The sequence below is a fragment of the Hemitrygon akajei genome, chromosome 11 (assembly GCF_048418815.1).
Source record: "Hemitrygon akajei chromosome 11, sHemAka1.3, whole genome shotgun sequence".
NCBI lineage: Eukaryota > Metazoa > Chordata > Chondrichthyes > Myliobatiformes > Dasyatidae > Hemitrygon > Hemitrygon akajei.
In genome coordinates this window covers 44,419,598-44,444,363 of record NC_133134.1, presented here as the reverse complement: position 1 = coordinate 44,444,363, position 24,766 = coordinate 44,419,598, and the positions used below count along the sequence as shown (strand labels likewise).

Genomic DNA, 24,766 nt, shown 5'->3' with positions numbered 1-24,766 from the left:
CATTTTTAGATCAAGCAAAGCAAGGAAGACTTTTGTGTTTGCATCAGTGGTGTTGTGGACAAGATGTCCACAGATTGGTGTTTAGATTTTTTTACCAGTTCACTCGGACCTCGAATTAATTAAATAGATAGGACTGAATATATTTTTCATTGCAAAAAAGAAAAAGGTTTATCTATGCAGAAGCTGAGACAATCCAGGAGATGAGGCAATCGAAGAATTGTTTAAAGTAGTTGAACAGTAATTCTATGGTTCGAAGGTGCAAGTTGTACAGATGGAACCAAGAGGCAGACATTTTCAGAATTGTGTAAGATACAACTTTAACCAGCAGCCAATCCGGATACAGGTATGGGCAGTTTGGAGAGGAGGGGACTTCAATCAGATCAACTGCCCAAGGATAAAAGGCAGGAGTGGGTCGCAGCAGCAAAAAGGATCTTTGACCAGCGACCACTCGGCATTTGGAATAGATACACAGAGCAAATTAATGGAAGGCAGAGGCAAGTGTAGTGGTCTGAGTGGACATAGAGTGGTGATCTTAAGTCTTTAGCTCTTGAAGGCTTCAGTGAAGAGAGGCTTCACTCAGAGAAAGCAAAGCAAAGGAAAGAAAAGCTCAAGATTTTTTTCCTTCTCTTCTCTACATTTGCTCAGCTAGGACAGTAGAGATGCCAGGCAGGATAGTGAAATGCTCCTGTTGTGGGATGTGGGAAGGCAGGGAGACCTCCAGTGTCCCTGACGACTACAACCAAGTGCAGGACACAGAAAACTGGGTGACAGTCAGGAAGAAGAAAAGGGCTAATGAGCCAATGCAGAGTACCCTGAGACCATTCTCCTCAACAACAGGTACATTACTTTGGACACTGTCGGTGGGTGCGGGGGTGACCTAACAGAGGAAAGTCACAGTGATTGGTCTTTGGCACTTAGTCTGCCTCTGTGACTCAGAAGGCAAGGGGGAAGAACAGGCACCCTGTGGTGATAGGGCATTGGTTAATCAAGGGAACAGACAGGTCATTCTGTGGCCGAGAATGAGATTCCTGGACGGTGTTCCCATGTGCCAGGGTTCGGAATATCTTGGATCAAGTCCTCAGCATTCTTAAGTGGGAGGGTGAACAGCCAGAATTCGTGATTCATGTAGGTACCAATAACATGGGTAGGATGAGTGATGAGGTTATGCACAGGAAGTTCAGGGAGTTGGGTGCTAAGTTAAAGGGCAGGGTTGTGACCTCAGGATTTCTACCATGCTATGTGCTAGTGAGGCCAGAAATGGGAAGATTATACAGTTTAATGTGTGGCTATGGAGTTGGTGTAGGATGGAGGGTGTAAGATTTTTGCATCTTTGGGTTCTCTTTCAGAAAAGGTGGGACCTGTACAGAAGGGACGATTTGCAGCTGAACTGGAGATGGACTAATATCCCAGCAGGAAGGTTTGTTAATGCAGCACGATGTGGTTTAAACGAGAGTTGCAGGGGGATGGCAAGAACAGAGTGCCAGAACAGTTAGTGGAGAGGTTGTGGAGGCAGATGTGGTAGGACCTCAGACAAAGTTAGGAATCAAAAGGTTGAGCATGGTGTGACTAGTGTCCTAAACTGATTACATTTCATTGCAAGAAGTATCGTAGGAAAGGTATTGATAGCACTGAATATGAGGTAGCTGGATTACAAACAGGCAATGTGTAGTGTGGAGAGACTGTTGATAGGTCAAAATTGCAGTCAACAAGATGAGTTGCAATGCAAAAGGTGGATAAAATCCAAAAGGGTGAATACAGCACTGAAGGTGTATCTGAATGTGCACAGTGTATGGAATAAGGTAGATGAACTTGCAGCACAGTTTCAGATTGGCAGGTATGATGTTGTAAGCATCACTGAACCATGGCTGAAAGATTAGAGCTGGGAGCTTAATGTCCAGGGATCGATAAGACAGGCGGGAAGGTAGAGGGGGCAGCATTACACGGCTGGTAAAAAATAATCAAATCATTAGAAAGGGGTGACATAGGGTAGGAAAGTGTTGAATCATTTTTGATAGAGCTAAGGAACTGCAAGGATAAAAGGACCCCGATGGGAGTCGTATACAGACCCCCAAACAGCAGTAAGGATGTGGCCTACAAATGTGGCGATAGAAAATGCATGCCAAATGGGCAACATTACAATAGTCATGGGGGGGACTTCAATACGCAGGTAGATTGGGAAAATCAGGTTGGTGCTGGATTACAGGAGAGGTAATTTCTAGAGTGCCTACGAGATGGCTTTTTAGAGCAGCTCATAGTTGAGCCCACTACAGGCTCAGCTATTCTGGATTAGGTGTTGTGCAATGAACCAGAAGAGAGTTTAAGGTAAAAGAACCCTTAGGGGAAAGTAAAAGGCCTTGATAGAATGGATGTGGAAGGATGTTTCCTGTGGTGGGAGAGTCTAAGACAAGAGGACACAGCCTTAGAATAGAGGAGCATCCTTTTAGAACGAAAATGAGGAGGAATTTCTTTCACCAACGAATGGTGAATCTGTGGAATTCTTTGCCACAGGCAGCTGTGGAGGTCAAGTCTTTATGTATGTTTAAGTCAGAGATTTATAGATTCTTGATTGGTCAGGGCATGAAGGGGAATGGGGAGAAGGCAGGAGAATGGGGCTGAGAGGAAAACTGGATCAGCCATGATGAAATGGTGGAGCAGTCACGATGGGCCAAATGGCCTAATTCTGCTCCTATATCACTTGGTCTTATGAACTAAGATTGCAAAGCACTTCATGTTACAAAATTGAAAGAGATATTGCAAGATTATGCTGCCTTCAAGAAGTGTGCAAAGAAACTGAATTTTAATTTGATTTTGTCTCAGGCAAGGAGAGGATATATACGTCATCTAGCAAAGGCTCCGAGAGTTAACAATTTGGGGCTTGGCTTGACTGCAAAGCTGAAGAAACACATAAGGGAAATTGCTATGGTGTTAATTACAGTATTGGGTTTGTGCATTAGATATAGTCTGTTTGCCATAATTCTGGTATCCAGGGACATTTGTTAAGTTTGATTGAAAGAGAAGCAAGGACATGGCAAACTCAAGTAACTGGGCATTGCTAAATCTATTGGGAAGAACAGTAATTGGTATCAGTCATGTAAACTAGGTGAAGGAAGAGGAGATTGAGATGTTATATCAAAAGATTACTGAATCTTTACTTTTATCAATATGTTTGGAAGAGAGCATTAATAGAAATCAACACAGGTGCAGCAATACTGATAATGTGTGAGGAGGAATTTAACCAACATTTGACAGATGGTACAAGTGAAGCTAAAGGAGTCATCTGCCTTTCTTTGAACACACTTGAGGAAAAGATGCAAAATGATAGCAATGTGTTAAGTTAGAATCAGAACTGGCAGAAGTGAAGGAAAACTTTTTATGCTTATTGTTTCAGGGCAGGGATCCAATTCTGTTGATAGCTTGCACCTGAATACCAGAGATAAGGTTAGATTGAGGAGGGATCAAGGGCAAGAAGAAACTGCCTGCATAAACCATACATGATAAGTATTCCAAGGTGTTTTGTGGTGTATTTTGCAGCAGTGAAGCTGGACCTTCTCTGCTACAAAAGGAGGATACTACACCTAGCTTCTTGAAAACACAACCTGCACCTGTGAACATAGTCTGAAGTAAAAGGTCTGGTGAAGAGTTGAAGAGACAACAGGAAATTGTGGGCAGTTATGTTGGTGCCAGAATGTGTGCCAACACACTTGTAGGCTGCCCAATCACATCATTAGGTTGTGTGGGTTTGAGTTAGGAGTGTGTAGTAAAATTTTGCACAAGCTCCACCTTACAGCATGCAGAGCAGGAAGGCTGCTCTGGATTACACCAGAAATCTTTAGCCAGACAATGGTGAATCTGTGGAATTTGTTGTGTCGGGCAGCTGGGAGGCCAAGTATTGCGTATATAGATAGGTTGGTAGATTCTTGAGTAGTCAGCACATGAAGGGTTACAGGGAGAAGGCAGGAGACTAGAGCTGAGAGTGAAATGGATCAGCCATGATGACATGGTAGAGTAGATTTGATGGGCCAAATGGCCTAATTCTGCTCCAATATCTTATGGCCTTAAATGTGGAAACCAAAGCTTGTAAGGGCAGAGATGAGAGTTTCTCCAGCAGATTCCTATCAGCACTCTTCTAAAATTTGACATGCTGGATTTTTGCTCATTACTAGTGAGCTATTATATCTGCTCCAGAGGCCATTTGCCCCACTCCTGCACCAACTTCTTATATATTTACACTTCTTTGTTAGGAATAAATAAAATATTTTGTGATTGCTGAGGAATCTTTTGTGTTTGTACAGCAGTGTAAAACAAGTAGCAAAAGGCACAAACACAGCTTCAAACCTGCTTTTGAACTTAAGTCTTAACAATTCACTTTGTCAATATTGTCGTTTGTCCCACAATGGTATTTCCAGCCCTAGTTGCAAACATTATTGGAGAGAAAACATCATGAAGCCTCATACTATGATAATAGCCACCCCCCCCCCCCCCCCACATACCTATCATTGGCTGGTAACTTGTTACCTGATTGAGTTAATTTTGATGTCAGTCAGGCTTTTCTTCCAATTGCCAATATTCTTCATTTTCAAACATTCAAGTATTATGAAAAAAAATCCATCATATGTCTCTATGAAGACCTTTTTTGGAGACTGCTTTCAATTTTTGTGTCTTAGGGACAATTCTGCAGTTGCCTAGTCAATTGCTTAATCACTGTATGGGAATCTGAGACCCATCACACTCACTCAGTCGTACATGTTCCAAGATCCCTTGTTATTTCTCCCTGGATCAGCAATATTCAGCAGCCTGACTCCACAGTAGCCTTGCTGATAAAAACATTAATGGCCTCAGACACATACTAATACTGCAACTATTTACTTCACAAAATAAACAGAAAGGGGTAGCTGGAATATTGTTTGTAATTTTAAAATTTGTTTTGCTTAGCAATCTTCTATCAATCAATCTTGACAACATCAGGTTTACTGAAAATACACAAGGCATTTGATGAAAGAAAATGAATGAAGCATCAACTGCTTGGATCAGTTGTCTGTCAAAGTTTGCAATCAAGTTTCTAATGAAATAAGTGCATCAGCAAAACTATTTCTCGCATTTCCATTACACGTTGTGTCAGTGTCTGGTTTATGTTCTGCTTTTTCTGAACAGAGTCTGTCCCAATTATCATGAGACAAATCCTGCAAATGTTACCTCTCATGTTCAGGAAGTATTGGAGGCAGTGGGTTCTTAACCCGGGCGTGGAGCAGTTGTCTGTTTTCATGAACTGTTCTTGACGTGGCGTCATCTTTCCTTCCTTCCAAGGACAACACGTATTCTTCTAGGTTCAGCTGACGAGCAACATTCAGAATCGTGTGATCCTGGAAGAAACACAATGTGAATTTGGAGGCCATTACTGGGAAATGCACAGCTGCAGATTTGTAAACGTCAGTGTGACGTAATGCAGGCACAATACAATAAGTAGGGTTTTACTTTCATTGTTTCATAAGGCTGAATTCAAAGTCAAAGTAAATTTATTATCAAAGTGTATATGCCACTATATACTACCTTGAGAATCATCTTCTTGCAGGTATTTACAGGAAAATGAAGAAGTACAATAGAATTTATGGAAATTGTGCACAAAGGCCAAAAGACAACCAATGTGCAAAACAAGACAGATTGTGCAAATATAAAAAATAAATAGATAGATGGATACTGTCGATAAATAAGTAAGCAAATTAATTAATTCATTAACTAAACTCAGAACATGAGTTTTGGAATTCTTGAAAGTGAGCCTGCAGGTTGTGGCAACACACACAAAATGCTGGTGGAATGCAACAGGCCAGGCAGCATCTATAGGAAGAAGCACTGTCGACGTTTTAGACCAAGACCCTTCATCAGGACTAACTGAAAGAAGAGATAGTAAGAGATTTGAAAGTGGGAGGAGGAGATCCAATATGATAGGAGAAGACAGGAGAGGGAGGGATGAAGCTAAGAGCTGGAAAGTTGAATGGCAAAAGGGATACAGGCTGGAGAAGGGAAAGGATCATGGGGTGGGAGGCCTAGGAAGAAAAAAGGGCCAGGGGAGCACCAGAGGGAGATGGAAAGCAGGCAAGTAGTGATTGTGAGAGGGACTGAGAGAGAGAAAAGAGAGACAGAGAAAAAAGGGGGAAATACGAAATAAATAAATAAGAGATGGGGTAAGAAGGGGAGGAGGGGCATTAATGGAAGTTAGAGAAATCAATGTTCATGCCATCAGGTTGGAGGCTACCCAGATGGAATATAAGGTGTTGTTCCTCCAACCTGAGTGTGGCTTTATCTTGACAGTAGAGGAGGCCATGGATAGACATACCAGAATGGGAATAGGACATGGAATTAATATGTGTGGCCACTGGCAGATCCTGCTTTCTCTGGCGTACAGAGCATAGGTGTTCAGTGAAATGGCCTCCCAGTCTGCATTGTGTCTCACCAATATATATTGTGGAATCCATTCAGAGTTGAGGTGAGTGAAATTATCATTGTGGTTCAGGAGCCAGATAGCTTTAAGTAATAACTCTTTCTGAAACCGGTGGTGTGGGACCCAATGGTCCCATACCTCTTGCCAATGATAGATGTAAGATGAGTGCATGGTCTGGATGGTTTGAGTCCTTAATGATGGAAGCTGCTATCTTGTAGCAACGCTCCAAGTAAATGTGCTGAGTTGAAGGGAGGGCTTTGCCTGATATGGACTGGGCTGTATCCACCACTTTCTGGACTTTTCCATTCCTGGGCATTCATGTTTCTACACAAGGCCATAATGCAACCAATAAGATATTCTCCACTGCGCATCTATAGAAGCTTGTCAGTTTCAGATGACATGCCGAATCTGCGCAAACTTCTAGGAAAGTAGAGGAACTGTCTCGCTTTCTTTGTGAAGATATATACTTAAATACTGGCTCCAGAACAGAGCCTCTGGTGTGATAATGTCAAGGAATTTAAAGTTTCTGATCCTTTCCACCTTCATCCCCTAACGAGGAATGGCTCATGGAGTTTTGGCTTCTTACTGGACAACAAATTTTTTCAAAAGTGTTGCTTCCTCAGAATTTTTTTTGTTTATGATAGACTGCTTGAAGATGAACACAAATATTTCAGACTATTGGTATCATGTAGGAATTTGGAGAAACTACAAATTAACTTTTATTGAATATAATGTGTTTAAGTGCATAATGGTGATGATGCTTTGCAATAGTTCAACTAAGTTAAAAATATTTTGTTAATGATTTTCATTTGTACTCTGTCTGAGGCTTCTCATTTAAGTGTCCAACAATAATTCGCCAGCATTGATGGATTCCAGTTGCCCTGGTATCTTTTCTCCATGACCGCAATGTCCTGGTGAAACCTTTCACCATGCTCGTCACTAACAGCACCAAGATTTGCAGGGGAGAAGTCTAAATGGGAATGCAGAAAATGAATCTTTAGTGACATGTTGCATTTCATGGTTTTATATGCTTGAAGCATGCTTTCAACCAGCTGCATGTAGTTTGGTGCTCTGTAGATGCCGAGAAAAATTTCAACGACTTCCTTGAATGCCTTTCATGTGATTTTCTCCGGTCCCATTAGAAATTCTTCAAGTTGCCTGTCATTGATGACCTGTTTGTTTTGTGGACCAACAAAAATGCTTTCCTTAATCATGGCATCAGTTATTCTGGGAAGCATCTGTCTCAAATATCAAAAGCCTTCATAGAAATTTTTGTGCCTGGTGATAGCAAATTCCAGCCTTACAGTCCTGATCCCAATAATTATTACTAAAACCTGTCCTGCCATGCAGCAGCCGTGCTGCCTGAGCATGCCCAAGCATGCCTGGACAAGATAGGAAACTTTCCAGCTTACATTGTAGGCAACATTTTAATTGACTTGAATTATTAATTGAAATAATAAACATAAGTTTATTTAAAAAAATGGTGGGTGATAGGGAAATTTCACGGTGATTTTCATGATCAGTAGCCCAAAATTCATAAGATACACCTAAAGGTATTCAGGAAGCGAAATCTTTGTTGTCCAGTGTTATCAGCTCTTTGGCTTTGCTAAGTGAGAGGTTGTTGTTGTGACACCATTCAACCAGATTTTCAATCTCCCTCCTATATGCTGATTCATCACCACCTTTGATTCAGCCAACAACAATGGTGCCATCAGCAAATTTAAATATGGCATTGGAGCTGTAGGTAGCCACACAATCATCGGTATGAAGTAAGTAAAGCAAGGGACCTTGTGGTGCACCTGTAATTATGGTCATTGTGGAGGAGATGTTGATGCCAGCCTACACTGACCGAGATCTGCAAATGATGAAATCAAGGATCCAGGGAGGTTTGGAGGCTCAGGTCATGGCCTTAGTGGTTAGTTTTGAGACGATGATAGTTTTGAATGCTGAGCTGTTGTCAATAAAGAGTACCCTGATGTGTGCATCTTCATTGTCCAGGTGTTCCACAGCTGAGTGAAGGGCCAACGAGATGACATCTGCCATTGACCTATTGTGATGGTCAGCAAATTGGAGTGGATTCAGGTCACTCCAAAGGCAAGAGTTGAAATGCTTCATAACAAACCTCTCAAAACACTTCAGCACAGTGAATGTAAATGTCACTGAGGCAAATTACCCATCTTCTAGGGCATCAGTATGATTAAAACCTACTTGAAGAAGGTGGGTAGTTCAGACTTCCAAAGTGAGAGGTTAAAGATATTAGTAAACACTCCAGCCGGTTGATTAGCACAGGCCTTCAGTACTCAGCCAGGTATGCCATCTGGGCTAGAGGCTTTCTGTGGTTTCACCCTCCTGAAGGGTGCTGTCACGTCGGCCTCAGTGACTGAACTCATAGGGCCATTGGGGGTGTGTGGGTTTGTGAACGTGCCTCCATGTTCTCTTGGCCAAAGTGAGCATAAAAGGCCTGGGCACAAAACTTTCTTGTCATTTATGTTGCTTGTTTTGCTCTGTAGGAGGTGATTGCATCCAAGTCCTACCATAGCTGTCAAGCATCTGTCTGTGATTGAAGTTTGGTCCAGAATTGCCCTTTCGCATGTGAGATGACTTTCTGGAGGTCATACCTGGACCTCTTGTACTTTTCTTGATCACCAGTCCTGAATGCCAGCAATCTAGCCCTCACAAGACTGCAAAACTCTTGGTTAATCTCGGGCTTCTGGTTTCGGAAAACTCTGAATGATTTTGTGGATAACCACTTGTCTACAAGTGTCTTTACAAAGTCCATGACAACTGTGGCATACTCATTCAAGTTCTCTGATGAATCCTTGAACATGGGCCTCTGCACCAACACTAAGCAATCTCGTAGCCATTCCTCTGCCTCCTATGGCCACCTCTTTGCTGTTCTAATCCCTGGTGCCTTGCTCTTTCGTCTTTGCCCATATGCAGTTTGGAGGAGGAGAGCCAGATGATCAGGTTTCCCAAAATGCGGTCAAGGGATGGAATGGTAGACACTCTTGATGATAGTTTCACCGTACTCGAGTGTGTAGGGTCTTCTCGTGCTGCAGGTGCTGCAGTTGAGCAGAGATTTCTTCATGGTAGCCTGATTTAAGTCCCTGGCAAGAATGTGAATGGTATTAGGGTACGCTGTTAATCAAGACACTCAGTACATCAACTGCTTGCTTTAGTGATATGCAAGCTGTGTTCAACATCAGAACTCATGCAGCAAGTAGAATGGTCGGTACTTAATCATCAGATGTTCCAGACTGTGAGAACAAGAATGAGGCAAGACCACAAATGTCCGAGCACCACGAGGAGCTTATCATGAAGCAGATATGGCTGCCTCTACCCTTTCCTGATGTCACCATTTAGTCCATCCGGTGGATTGAGATCCCTCAGGTTGCTCCATTGTATCTGGAGTGTCAGGGGTTACATGGTCCACTGTTTAATCAGAATTGTCATAATCACATTGTGCTTAATACATCAAGTGTGCATGAAGTAACTGTGGTTGCCCGTCTGGTGTGAAATGGACTTTGCACTGTCATAACACATACATAATGCTGGAGGAACTCGGCAGGTCAGGCAGCATCTATGGAGAGGGATTAACAGTTGGCACGTCAGGCTGAGACCCTTCATCAGGACTGGAAAGGAAGGAGGAAAAAGCCAGAATAGAAAGTGAGTGGAGGAGAAGGAATACAAGCTAGAAGGTGATAGGTGAAGCCAGGTGGTGGAAGGGGGAATTGAAGTGAGAAACTGAGAGATGATAGGTGGAAAAGATAAAAGGGCTGAAGAAGAAGGAATCTGATAGGAGAGGAGAGTAGAGTAGACTATGGGAGGAAGGGAAGGAAGAGGGGCACCAGCAAGAAGTGGTAGCCAGGTGAGGAGAAAAGAAGAGGTAAGAGGGTTCCAGAGTGGGAATTAATGAAGTTGGAAGGGGGAAGGGGAAAAATTACCTGAAGTTAGAGAAATTGATGTTCATACTATCAGGTTGGAGCCTATCCAGATGGAATATGCTGTGGTGATAGAGGATTCGTTAGTTAGGAGAACAGACAGGAGATTCTGTGTGCACAAACGGGATTCCCAGATGGTGTGCTGCCTCCCAGGTGCCAAAGCCTGGGATATTGATCAAGTCCTCAGCTTTTATAAGTGGGAGGGTGAACAGCCAAAAATTGTGATCCATGTAGGTACCAATGACATGGGTAGGACGAGTGATGAGGTTCTGCATAGGGAGTTCAGGGAGTTAGAGACTAAGTTAAGGTACAGGAAGTCCAGGGTTGTGATCTCAGGATTGCTACATGTGCCATGTGCTAGTGAGGTCAGAACTAGGAAGATTATACAATTTAATACATGGTTAAGGAGTTGGTGTAAGAGGGAGGGCATAAGATTTTTGGATCATTGGGCTCTCTTCCAGGGAAGGTGGGACCTGTACAGAAGGGACAGTTTGCACCTAAACTTGAAGGAGGAGTAATATCCTAGCAGGAAGGTTTGTCAATACTGCACAGTGGAGTTTAAACTAGAGTTGCAGGGGGATGGGAACCAGAGTGCCAGAACAGTTAGTGAAGAGGTTGTGGAGGCAGATATTGGTAAGACATCAGACAAAGTTAGGAATCCAAAGATTTTGCATGGTGTGACTAAAGTCCTGAGCTGCATATATCTCAATGCAAGAAGTATCGTTCAAAAGGCGGATGATAGTGCTGAAGATGAGGTAGAAGGTTTACAAACAAAGGCAATGTGTAGTGAGGAGAGGCTATTAATAGGGCAAAATTGCACTCGACAGGATGAGGTGCAATGCAAAATGTTGACAAAAGTGACAAGGGTGAATACAGGACTGATGGTGTAATATTTGAATGCATGCAGAATATGAAATAAGGTAGGTGAACTTGCAGCACAGTTGCAGACTGGCAGCTATGATGTTGTAAGAATCTCTGAACCATGGCTGGAAGAAGGAAATTTCTAGAGTGACTATGCGATGGCTTTTTAGAGCAGCTCATGGTTGAGCCCACTAGAGGATCAGCTACTCTGGATTGGGTGTTGTACAATGAACCGGAATTGAATAGAGAGCTTAAGGTAAAATAACCCTTAAGAGAAGTGATCATATTATGATCAAATTCCCCCGGAAATTTGAGACAGAGAAGCTAAGGTCAGATCTGTCAGTATTACAGTGGAGTAAAGGGAATTACAGAGGTATGAGAGAGGAGTTGGCCAGAATTGATTGGAAAAGAACACTGGCAGGGATGACAGCAGAGCAGCAATGACTGGAATTTCTGGAAGGAATTTGGAAAGCACAGGATATATACATCCCAAAGAGGAAGAAGCATTCTAAAGGAAAGATGACACAACCATGGCTAACAAGTCAAAGCCAACACAAAAGCCAAAGAAAGAGTATATAATAGAACAAAAATTAGTGGGAAGTTAGAAGATTGAAAAGCTTTTAAAAACCAACAGAAGGCAACTAAAAAGTTACTAAGAAGGTAAAGATGGAATACGAAAGAAAGCTAGCCAATAACGTTAAAGAGGATACCAAAAGTTCTGTCAGATACATAAATTGTAAAAGAGAGGTGAGAGTGGATATCAGAAAATGATGCTGGAGGGATAGTAATGGGGACAAGGAAATGGCAGATGAACTGAATAAGTATTTTGCATCAGTCTTCACTGTTGAAGACCCTAGCAGTACTGTGGAAGTTCCAGGTGTCAGGGATCATAAAATGGGTGAAGTTACCATTGCTAGAGAACAGGTTCTTGGGAAACTGAAAAGTCTGAAGATAGATCAGTCTCCTGGACCAGGTTGTGTACACCCCAGAGTTCTAAAAGAGGTGGTATCAGTCTTTCTGACCATCATCAAAAGTGATTAAGCCTGGTCTTTGCAGAATTAATGGCTTTAGCCCACAGTAAAGATAAAATCTCACATGCAACAGCAAAGCAGAAATAACAATGCAGAAAATGCTCAGCAGGCGGGTCTGCACGTGTGGGAAAAGAAACAGAGAGAATTCTTCAAATTGAAGTTCCTCGGTAAGAAATGGGAAGAAGAGAAAAGAGAAGAGAAGCTGTGGGGGTGGGGATGGGGGAACAGTTGGGGAAGGGGGAGATAGGGTTAAACCAGAGTGATCATGGGCTGAACTGTAAGCAAGATTTATTGTCAATGAATGAATTTGATTTTATTTTAGATTTTTAGCATTTTTTTCTACTTTCATTTACCAGAAATCCTCAGCTCAATTGGTACAACATCAATTATTGGACGTTTTTATTATATGACACTAATAATATACAAAAGCTGTCAGGGGATTCACAACAGATGCAATTTATCAGAAATTAAAGCCAAGCTTAAGAGATGCTATAACGGGTAACTAAAGTGTATTCAATAAGATGGACAGAGAGCTGTAGGGAGGGAATTCCGAGAACTTTAAAGCCCAGACCATTGAAGTCATACTGCCAGTGCTGGGAGTAAAGGTTTTTGAGTTCATATTACATCAAATGTACAAAACAACAGAGTTCTAGTGTTGCTCATAGAGCTGAAGAAGGCTCCAATAAAGGAAAACCACAAAAATATTGGAAATCTTCAAAATATATCTGTTAAGTTTTGTAAACTTAAAACATCAAACTATTTCAAAGGAAGACACAGCAATCCAAAATGCGGATCTAACTTCGTGTTTACTTCAAGTGAGGTGTGCGTTTGTCACACACATACAAGATCACTCAAATGTTACTAAACTATTAAATACACAGCACTCCTCCCTGCTTGACTATAAACTCCAACTCAATAGAGAATGCATCTCAACTATACGGAGTATACTATATAATACAACTACTATGTACAGACATCCACAGTATAGTGAATTTTAGATTGTCCCATTTAAGCTGAAAGATTTTATCACTGTGGAGGCTTTTTCACTCATGTGAAATAACATCTTTCCTGACATGGGAGATCATTTTGCTTGGCCGGTGAGACTTGTTACTGCGAAAACAATCTCATGTTCTGAGGCCTCCACCAATGTGGTTGTAGGAGTTGACTCTGAGACTGTAGGAAGTGGTTCTGACTCACTGGACACCTTTCTTACTCTTTTCTCTCTCTGGATCTACTTCAATCCCCTTCTTCTTCTTTCTCATGCCCCGTCTCTCTTTCACACCATTCTCATTCTCATTCACATTCTTTATCATCTTTCTCGTCCTTGTTTTCTACTAATTTGTGCATATTGGCCCTGGGAAGATGCATTGAGTTCACTGGAGTATTCTGTTTTTGTTCCTCTATTGCTCCCTTTACAATCTGATCTCTCCTCAAGATTTCCTCATCCACAACATAATCTGACATTATTTGAGTATCTGTTTTAGTATTTACATTACCTCCTTTCTTTGTGACCTTCCATTCATCCAGCTGGGCTTTGGTCTTTGCATTTACTTTTATGAGCTACTTCTTGTCCCTCACTTGGTGTCCATCCAATAACTTGCATGCACGCAGAGCAGATTCTGGATCTTTATACCCATCAAATTACCCATTGTGTAATCAAATACTTCAGTCTTTGCAATATAGCCAGCCATTTCTGTTGTTTTTATGATTATTATTACCCAGAGCTCACTCTTTATGAACCTATAAATTCTTCCATTTTCTGACTTTTTAAAAAAAAAGTCAATCATGTTTTCCCTTCCAAGAACATGTTCTGCATTGCTTTTAACTTGACTGTCTTTGAATGTGCTGGGCTGCACTTTTTAAAAAATTCGACCGTTCCTCATTGCATTTTTTTTTAACTTCGAAGGTCTTGCTGTGATGAAATGTCTTGCTGTCTCGGGTTGTTTTAAAAATACCTCATCGGCAGTGGTATGTTTTGTAACTTCAGAATATTAAACTAATTCTAGACGCGGAAGTCTGAAATGTGGGTCTAACTTCCTGTTTTACATCAGGTGAGATAAAGAATGCATCTCAACTATATGTATCATGTGGTAGTGTGGTGATGTATGCAATTCACATGTTTATACATATAACCTGTAATGAAGGAACAAGAATGCTGAATCAAACAATATATAAATATCTACCTACGAGGTGTGATTGATAAGTTTGTGGCCTAAGATAGAAGAAGTCAATTTTAGAAAACCTAGCAAATTTCTTTTTCAACATAGTCCCCTCCTACATGTACACACTTAGTCCAGTGGTCATGGAGCATACGGATCCCTTCTTTGTAGAAGTGGACCACAGCAGGGGTGATTGAAGTTTGTGGCCTAAGGTAGAAGGAGATGAGTTATTAACCAAACTTTCTGTATTATCACACAAAGAGTCGAACTGCACATGCATGTAACAAGAGCATCTTGGACCTCTAAGTGTCCACCGCAGAGGTGATTGATAAGTTTGTGGCCTAAGGTAGAAGGAGATGAGTTATACAGCTCTCATTACATGCACGTGCAGTTCAACTTTTTGAGTAATAATACAGAAAGTTTGAAGTTAATAACTCATCTCTTTCTACCTTAGGCCACAAACTTATCAGTCACCCCATGCTGTGGACCACTTCTGGAGGTCCAAGAAGCCGACTTCTACAAAGAAGGGATCCGTATGTTCCACGACCGCTGGACTACGTGTGTAAACATAGGAGGGGACTATGTTGAAAAATGAATGTGCTAGGTTTTCTAAAATTGACTCCGTCTACCTTAGGCCACAAACTTATCAATCACTGTGTGTGTGTGTGTGTGTGTGTGTGTGTGTGTGTGTGTGTGTATGTGTGTGTGTGTGTGTGTGTATGTGTGTGTGTGTGTGTGTGGGGGGGGGTGTCTGTGTGTGTGTATATATATATATATATACACACATACATACACACACACTAGATAACACATCTATTACTAAAATATTAAAGACACAACTGTCACAACTAAGGTCATTTTAAAAGAAAGACGTGTTTTTTTCAGTTAGTATGTGATTCCTTGTCTGGTGAAACTCAGACCGAGTTCTCCTGTGTATCGTGTGTGATTTCCATGCTTCTAGATTCTGTATAGTTTGCCTGAGCATTTGTTAGTTTTGTTAGTTGATTTCTGGAATGTATCTTTTGTTTTGTTTGAGTTGCCAAAGTCTCTGTGATTCCTGCACTTGAGTTCGCTCGGGACTCCTACAACAACAATATCGATTACGCTTATAGGTTTTGAGGTATGGGAGACAACCCATCATGACAGATGGGTGAGTGAAGCTTGGTGTGGCATGGAACAAGCTTCAGAGTTTAGGATGAGGGAAAAGTCATATGATGTGATATTGGGGGCTCATCTGGAGATCATAGGAAATGTTGGGTTTGATGAGGCAACAAGGTTTAGGCTCAGGTTGTGCAAAGACAGGAATTATTATGGAATTAGAAGTTGGTCTTGTGATAGAGAGGTTATGGGGTTGAAATTTTCTATTTGTGTTATCAGATCACAGAAAGATTACGTCATAATGGTGGATCATCTTACTTGACTAAAACAGAAAATAGATCAGTATCTGTTCCCTGCAGAATCCTACATGAGTTTGCTGAATGACAACATTTTTACTTCATATACTTAGTGAAAAGCCTGGAATCATAAAACGAGTACTAAAAGAATTGCAATTCACACATATAAAATGAGTATTTTAGAGACACAAGTGCTGTTGAGCAGTTCTGATAAGTTTCACATTATACCAGCTAAATTGAGATGGGGCACTTCCAATACTTTGTAGAGAAAGAATCGTTGGTAAATAGTTATTCTCATCAGATCACTGATTGCACAACAAACCGCAATATCTCCACCTTTAGTGAAGTAGGGAAACTGCTGGATTTCCTGATTTAGCTGCATACTACAGAAATTGCCAACAGATTTGCTCCATTATATCATGACCACTCAGAGCCTCAGTGTTATTGTCATGCAAATTATGTTCAATGACCCATTTTTTTCTTAAATGGACAAACAATGCAGTGAAATTAATTGTTCAGTTACATTTATGATTTAGGGTGTTTCTTTTAGGTGTCAGAATTACTACATGACCTCCACACTCTGGAGAATACCACACCATTGCAGCAGCTTTCTCAGGGGCTCTGGTTCCTTTCGGATGTTAAGAGAGCAAGAAATGAGTGTAAGTTCGCACTACTCTAGATCAAACACATATATTAAACTGCACTGATCTTTTTTCAGCATTAAGAGAACAAATTCCTCAGCTGCTATATCAATATTATTGTTGTTGTTATTGTAAATCTATTCCATGAAGCAGTAGTTGCTTCATGGTATTGGTATAACATGTAATTGATTAATAAGAAACTCCATTAGTATCAACTACAGAATGATACAAATAATCCAACTGCTCTGTTACCTTCAGCGTGTTGGAGGTGATGGTATGAAGGGTGATCAGATTATCCAACATTCCCTCCTCCGTCTCCTGCCTATACAGGGTGTAGAGATTCTGTAGCTGCTGTGGAACATCAATGTTGTGATCTAGGGGAGATAAAAAGCAGCAGTAATTACATGAAGGAGTCAGGCAGCAAGTTAGAATTTAAACTTCACTGAAAACCTGATTGATTCAGATTAATTCTATTGTGGGGATGTCATAATATTATGAACTGGTAACGTTCTTTCTAGGTAAATGAAGGTGTTGCCTTGGGCTTTGTCACTTACATTTTCCTGATCCATCATAGTGATAGTGATTTTGAGACTGAAAAGGGCACTTCTCACATTATTATAACTTAAAGAATATAACTGACCCAATGTAGGTGGCCATCAAATAAATACATTCAATATCTTACTTCCTGCTAAACCGATCCATTATTATTCACCAGTTCTTTATCTGATAGGACCTGAACAATGCATCCACCATCAGATTTATCAGTATGAATGAGCTTCCATTTTTCTGTACTGAGCAACAGAGGAACAATGTTGGGTGTGCAGATGGTTTCAGCAACATCAATTTCCACTATCAGTTTTTTAGTCTAAGCTTCAGTAGTGCTCAAGCTGGGAGTCTCAGGGAGTCAGGGAAGAGAGAGCCATTGGCCACATGCGTGATTAATGTCTAGGTTATGTTGGCAAACAAGGGAAGTGGCAAAACAGGAGTAAGTGAAGACCAACATTAGGGTGGTGTGAGTCCTGTCAATCAGAATGGAGGAGGGGACATACAAAAAAGGAAAAACTAAAGAGCCACAGAAGAGATTTGAGCATTAATAGAGATCTGCGAGTTTTTGTGAGACTGGGGTTTACTGAAGGATCAGTGGGATTGAAGGGTAGAGGGGATAGAGATGGTATGGTAAAGCAAAGGTTTTACTCTTCCCTCTGTTGGTGATACAGTGATGCAGCTAGTGGAGCTGCTGCCTCACAGATCAGGTGCCCTTGGGATAAATCCTGAGCTCCAGTGTTGTCTGTGTGGAGTTGGCACATTCTCCCTGTGATCATGTCAATTTCCTCCCAAATAACAAAAGGCATGCAGGCTGGTAGATTACCTAACCACTGCAAATTTCCCTTGGTCTGTAAGTGACTGGTAAAATCTTGGGGGAGTGAGTGGGAATGTAGAATGGATACAATGACATTAATTTAGGATTTGTAAATGAATGCTTGACGGTCAGTGCAGACTCATGCACTGTTCTGTGACTTCAGTCATATTGATTGTTCATCAGGGGATTCAGAGTTATAATTTGGGGAAACATTCAGGCTGTAATCCATTGCCAATGGGGCCAAATAATACCACTATATATGTCTGTGTTTCTCTGTACCTAAGCATGTTACATGTTTTGAGGATCCCAAACCAAATTGGCATGTCGCTAGAACTGTACAAACTTAGAAATATTCCTTGATTTATGTAGGAATCATATCCTCAACATACAAATCTATTTCGCACGATAGCAAATAGCTTCTTATTCTCTAACCATTGAAATTCACTGTCCTAAAATGACCATAAAAAATTTGGCACAGCTAATGCAACGATGAAATTTTTCTCCATGGAACATTTCCAGGAAAACATCCTTTTGTAACTCAAAGGAACCCTGTCCAGCCCCATGCCTTGCAATGATGTTTTTATATTTCTTCAAATGGTACATGAAAACAATCTGCTGTGACAAAGAGTTTCCAAGCCTGTGACTTCATGAGAGGAAATTATTTTATTGTGTTTACACATCATATCCTTTCTTCTGTTAAGCAACTCAATTAAATCATCCGTCAGCTTTCAAGGGAAATTAACAATTTATCCTCAAAGCTTTTGTGGCTTTCCTGCCATTTATCATCTGCTGATCCACCTTTGCAAATTGAAATATTTGCTGTTATATTTTTGATTACTGACTTCTATTGGCACCGACCACTGATAAAACATATCGTACATGACTGTCAAATAGCGGTCATAAAAAACTGAGTTAGTGCTTTTGGCAATGTTTTGGACAAAGGAATTTTATTTGAGTGTGTTAATCCTCTGTTCTGTAAACCTGCTGCATAACTGAACCCAACAGGTAATGTACTGTGCTTACAACCCTGTTTTAAAGCTATTAATATCTAAAAGTTTCAAAGCCTCTATTAGAAATGAAACATTTTTAAAGAAGCAACTATTATGTCAACTTGTTATAATTCTTTGAATTTTAAGTATGGAACTGATAGTGAGGTTTCATTGCATCAAGATCTCCTTAATTACCATGGACAAACTTTGGTTTTTGAACGGGATAAAGGACAGCAGCTCCATTCCATTCTCCAGTACCCCAACTAATCATCTACTCCTTCTTTACATTTTCCTTCCACAACTGCTTGTCTAACCATTACCATTAACTAATTATGGCTGAAAATATAATTTATGGATAATTCAAAGTTCAAGAAGTACAAAGAAAATTCATTATCAAAGCACATATATGTCACCATATACAACACTGAGATTCATTTTCTTGTGGGTATACTAAATAAGTCCAACAATCATCATCATTGTCGTCGTGGCTATCCCTCGCTTAGGTCAAGGATGATGGTCTTCGTTCCGTTGACCACAGAGTGAAGACGCCTGTGTGTGTATTTGTTTAACGAGTCCGTGATGTTGCACTCTAAGGAGCACACGTTACTTCACAAATCAACCAACTGATTCCAATGGCATGGAAACCACGATGATTGGAGCTGATGGACTTGTTGCAGCCTTCATCCGCCTTCACAGCCATTGAGTTCGAAGTAACTTCATCCACCTGTTCCACCGTTGACTAAATAAATCCAACGATCATAGAAGAATCAATGAAAGACCATACCTAAAGATCCAACAACCAGTGTGCAAAAGACAACAAACTGGGCAAATACAAAAAGAAAGAAAATAATATAATAATAATAATAATAGTTGAAGACCTCTTCACAGAAACAGAGGGGGTCCTTGTGGCAATACAGGACCAGGTGATTAACACAATAAATAATCAGAAATACAGAACAAAAGACCAACAAATTCAAGATGATAAATGCAGAAAATGCCAAGAGAAACCAGAATCCTGTAGCAGTTTAACACAATCTGATTACACACACAGGCACAATCAAGTGGCAAACGTCATTCACTAAAATCTTGCTTTAACATAAAAACTGATAAAACACACCATACCTTCCAATAAATAAAAGCCTGATCTAGATTTAGAGTCTGAGTCCTACAAATTATATTACGACTGATCCATTATAACAGCTGGAACAATCCATAATAATGGTCTGGATGTAACGATACAGGATAAACAAGCAAGGACAACTTACTTAATAGACATAGCCATTCCAAACACACATAACTTACACAAATCAATAAGTTAAAAATACCAGAAATATGTTGAACTAATAGAGGAAATTGAAAGACTATGGAACATAAACAGGGTGTACAGTACATTGTCCTAATATTAATATCTACAATGGGTATCTTCCCAAAGTCACTAAACAATAGCATTACATAATTAGGATTTCACATCAATATCTATGTAAATCTTAAGAAAGCCACAATACTAAGCATTACTAGAATAGACCAAAAGTTCCTAGCAACTGAGAAATGGGTGTGCTTGTGCTGAGAACATTTTTTTTAAAACAATGAATAACAATAAATAAAAAGGCACTTAACATCAAGAACATGAAATAGTCCTTGAAAATAAGTCCATAGGTTATGGGAACAGTTCGTGATGGGGGCTAGTGAAGTTGAATGAAATTCAGGAGTCTGATGGTTGAGGGGTAATAACTGTTCCTGAACCTGGTGGTATGAGTCCTGAGGCTTCAGTACCTCCTTTCTGACGGTAGCAGCGAGATGACCTGGGTGGTGGGGGTCATCGATGATGACTCCTGCTTTCCTGAGACAATGCTCCATGTAGATATGCTCAGTGGTAGGGAGGGCTTTACCATATCCAATACTTTTTGCAGGATTTTCTATTTGAGGGCATTAGTGCTTCCATACCAGGCTGTGGTGCAGACAGTCAATATACTCTCCACCACACATCTGCATAAGTTCATCAAAGTTGTAGATGTCATGCCGGAGTTTTGCAAACTCCTAAGGAAGCAGAGGTACTGCTGTGCTTTCTTTGTAATTGCCCCTATGTGCTGGGCTCAGGACAGATCCTCTGAAATGATCACACTGAGGAATTTAAAATTGCTGATCCTCTCCGTATTTGATCCCCCGATGAGAACTGGCTCATGGACTCCAGTTTCCTCTTTCTGAAGTCAATAATCAGCTCTTTGGTCTTACTGACGTTGAGTAAGAGGTTGTTGTTGTGGCACCAGTCAGCTAGATTTCTAATCTCCTTCCAATATGCTGATTCATCACCACCTTTGATTCGGCCAGTGACGGAGGAGTCATCAGCAAACTTAAATATAGCATTGGAGCTGTGCTAAGCCACACAGTCATAAGTGTAAAGTGAGTAGAGCAGGAGTGCAGCACACAGCCTTGTGGTGCACCTGTGCTGATGGAGATCGTGGAGGAGATGTTGTTGCCGATCTAAACTGACTGGGGTCTGCAAGTGAGGAAATCGAAGATCCGATTGCACAAGGAGATATTGAGCCAAGGACTTGAAGCTCATTGATTAGTTTTGAGGTGGCAATGGTATTGAATGCCGAGCTGTAGTCGATAAAGAGCATCCTGATGTAAGCACCTTTGCAGTCCAGATGTTCCAGGGTTGAGTGAGGAGCTAATGGAATGGCAACTGCAGTGGACTTTCATTTCTAGCAGGCAATTAATGATTAGGAAGTATATAAAATTATGCATAAATTTAATTGTGCATCCTGTAGATGGAGCATTAAAAAACATACTAATTACAGCTAAATTCTACATGAGTGTCTAAATGGGGAAACTGGGATAATTAACGAGCCTGGGTTGGAGTGGAGCTTTTCAACACCTCAGACTTTCTGCTCTGTTTACTCATTGGTGGAGGAATAGCAAACAAATAGTGACTCTGTGCTCACCAGGTAAAGAATGGTGAGCATGCAACGTGCCCACACAGCCGTTTGTGTTCATTAACCTGGATCCTGTCATGAATAATTATTACCGGGACAAATCTGTTGAAACAGCGCATGAGTTGAGAAGCACTGACCATCCATAGTTTTGAAATGAAAGCAGATTAGGTGGCAGAGAATGTACATTCAGAAAGATCCATCCAGCACCAATTAACTTCTTTACCAATGTTCCGTAATGTATCGAGTGCCCTGCAACCCCTCACATGGTCTCTACCACCAACCCTTGAGAGTGGCAGGCAAAAGGCAATACATTCTCAGACCCAGATGGTCCTTGACTTAGGGGAGACTTTACAGAGGCAAACCCCTCATGCATCAATCGTCAAAATATCAGACCCTTGGTCTGCACGACAGCAATGTCTTTTGGCCTACATATCTGAATTCACAACTGATCTACAACATATCAAGAGGTAAAATAATGCTGTGGCCAATTGCCTCTCACGGCCAGCCTTTGAGGCTGTTCACATAGGGGTTGACAATGCCAGCATGACAGCTGATGAAGCTAATGACACAGAGGTCCAGACTTAGCAGACAGTAATCATGGAACTGTGGCCGACTGACATTAAGTTCCTCTCCTGTGTGATGTCTCAACTGGTTGCCCTTGCCCCATCATGCCTGCAAGCTGGAGGCAGAGTGTTCTTGACTCCATATGAGTCCTCTTTCTTCCGGTACGTAAGACCTCATAGAAACTTGTTGCTGTAAAGTTTGTGTTGCATGGCCTTTGAAAGGACATGCATAATTGGGCTGCGGCCCACGTGGAGTACTGGGCTTCAGTGCTGAGTACTGGGTTGATGGTGACCTTACAATCCCCACAGATCCTGACAGATCTATTCTGCTTGGCTACTGGGATCCCTGGTGTTGCTCATGGTTCCACTCAACCTTGGAAAGAATTCTTTCAGCTTCCATGTGATGTTGCTCACTGGCTAATTTATCATGGATAGTATAAGGAATTGGATAGGCTTTGCAAAACTTGGGTTTGACATTTTCATTTAGCACTATTTTACCATTGATATGTTTGAGTTTTCCAATGCCATCTTTGAACCCTGCTGTGGCGTCATCCAGTAACTTTCTGCATTCACTTTCAATTGACGCTTTTGCAGGGGATGTGGCATGTAAATTGTAGATGGATCTCCAATCAAGTTGTCATTGTCTTAGCCAGTCATATTCCCACAATGCTGGTCCTTTTGTTTTTACCACATACAAGCCTAATGTGGCTTATTGGTTGTTGAATTGTAGATATAATTCCCACAAGAGTTCCTTTTCTTCAGTATAAGTTCATAGTTCGATATCTGAAGGCTTCACTTTAGTATCTTTGAAATGCCATTCAAAACTCATTTTGTGGAATGACTGAAACAGCCGAGCAGGTGTCCAATTCCATTTTAATTAATTTGTCATTCACTTCTGTTGTAAGCCATATTGATCGTCTAATGTAAATCTCAAGGCTATACAGACCTGTGTCACTCTCCACATTATCAGATTTTTCATCAACAGCATGCAGATTAGTGCTCTTTTTAAAACTGCAACAACTTTTTATCTTTTTCTCTTCCCTGTGCAGTCCATTTATTTTTGTCTGCCTGACTTGATCTTTGTATGTGTCATACTTCGTTGCATTCCAGGTAAGTTTCATCTTTAAACCTGCATTGCTCTGATATACGTGACCCCCTGCCACAACAGTAACAAAATTTGTTGAGAGGCTGGTTTCTGTTTCAACATTGCAATTTTGCTCAATGCCTAAATTGTGGTTCTCCCAGCTGTTTCATTGATATAGCTATTTCAACTGATCTTTTAAATGTACTGTAAGTTATGCTTCAATTAGAAGCTATTTTAAATGCTTTCTTGTAAGATTCCACAGCTAAGTAATCTCTCAGTGCATCATTAATCCCATTACTAAACTGACAATGACCAATCTCTTCAATTGAGCCATGAAAGCTGAAATGGACTCTCCTTCCTTTTGATTCTGCTTTTGAAACTTAAAGCATTCAGCAATCAACAATGGTTTTGGTTTAAATGTTTCTGCACTACTTTCACAATATTAACAAAGCTCATTTCAGCTGTTTTGGTTGGAACAGTTAAACTTTGAAGCAAACTGTATACTTTTAAACCAAATATACTCAGCAAAAGTGCTATAGGCTTTCCATCAGCTATTTCATTTGGATTAAAATACTGCTCAATTTGCTCAGTATACATGAACCAGTTATCCATCGTGTCATCAAACACACCAATCTTTCTGATGTAGCCAACCTTTATTTTTCTTTATTTTATATGATTATTGTCACCCGGTATTCATTATTTATGAACCTGTGAATTCTTCTGTTCACTGCCTTTTTCCTATCTCAGTTACTTTCTTTTCATGAAGAAATTGTGCTGCTCCAAAAAAAACAAAACATGCTACACCTTTTTTTTTCACTTGAACATTCTTCACTGCACTTTCTTTAAACTCTAATGTCTCACTGCCCTTCAAACGGTTGGTAGTCAAGTTGGGTTTGTTTTTAAAATAGCTTGTTGCATCTGTTATGTTTTTTTTTTAAACTCCAAAACATGAAATGAATTGAAAGGAAAACTAGGGAGTGGAGAATCCGAGTCCAATTTTGGTTTTACTTTAAGTGAAGCTCTGACGTATCATGTGGTGGCATCATGACACACATAATTCACATATTTTTACATATAACCCATAACAAAAAGAATGGTTAATCAAACAATATATTTACAACATTACTGAAATATTACAGTAAATACACAACACTTATACATAAGGACACATCTCACATGCTCTTCACTTATTCAACATTGCCTTTCCTAATCCTAACCGCTGCAATCAAAGGACAGCAAAAATGCTATCTGAGAATATTTAACCACATTCACACCTCTGGAAATTTTTAAATTATCAACAAGGAAGAATATCAAAAGTAAGATATTTATGAGTGTACTTTAATTAACAGTTGTCTCTTGAATTTCACATGA

At 40.6% G+C, this 24,766-nt stretch overlaps 1 protein-coding gene across 4 annotated transcripts in view; it reads right to left on the bottom strand.

The window, feature by feature from the left end:
- The window catches only part of LOC140735557 (kinesin-like protein KIF19), a 173,386-nt gene that overhangs the window by 31,033 nt on the left and 117,587 nt on the right, over positions 1-24,766 (bottom strand). For all 4 annotated transcript variants that reach the window (XM_073060742.1, XM_073060743.1, XM_073060744.1 and 1 more), the window contains 2 exons: positions 16,716-16,837; positions 5,194-5,360 (listed from right to left, as the gene is read on the bottom strand). In XM_073060742.1, the coding sequence (XP_072916843.1) occupies positions 5,194-5,360; positions 16,716-16,837 (289 nt within the window). The remainder of the gene's footprint in view (positions 1-5,193; positions 5,361-16,715; positions 16,838-24,766) is intronic.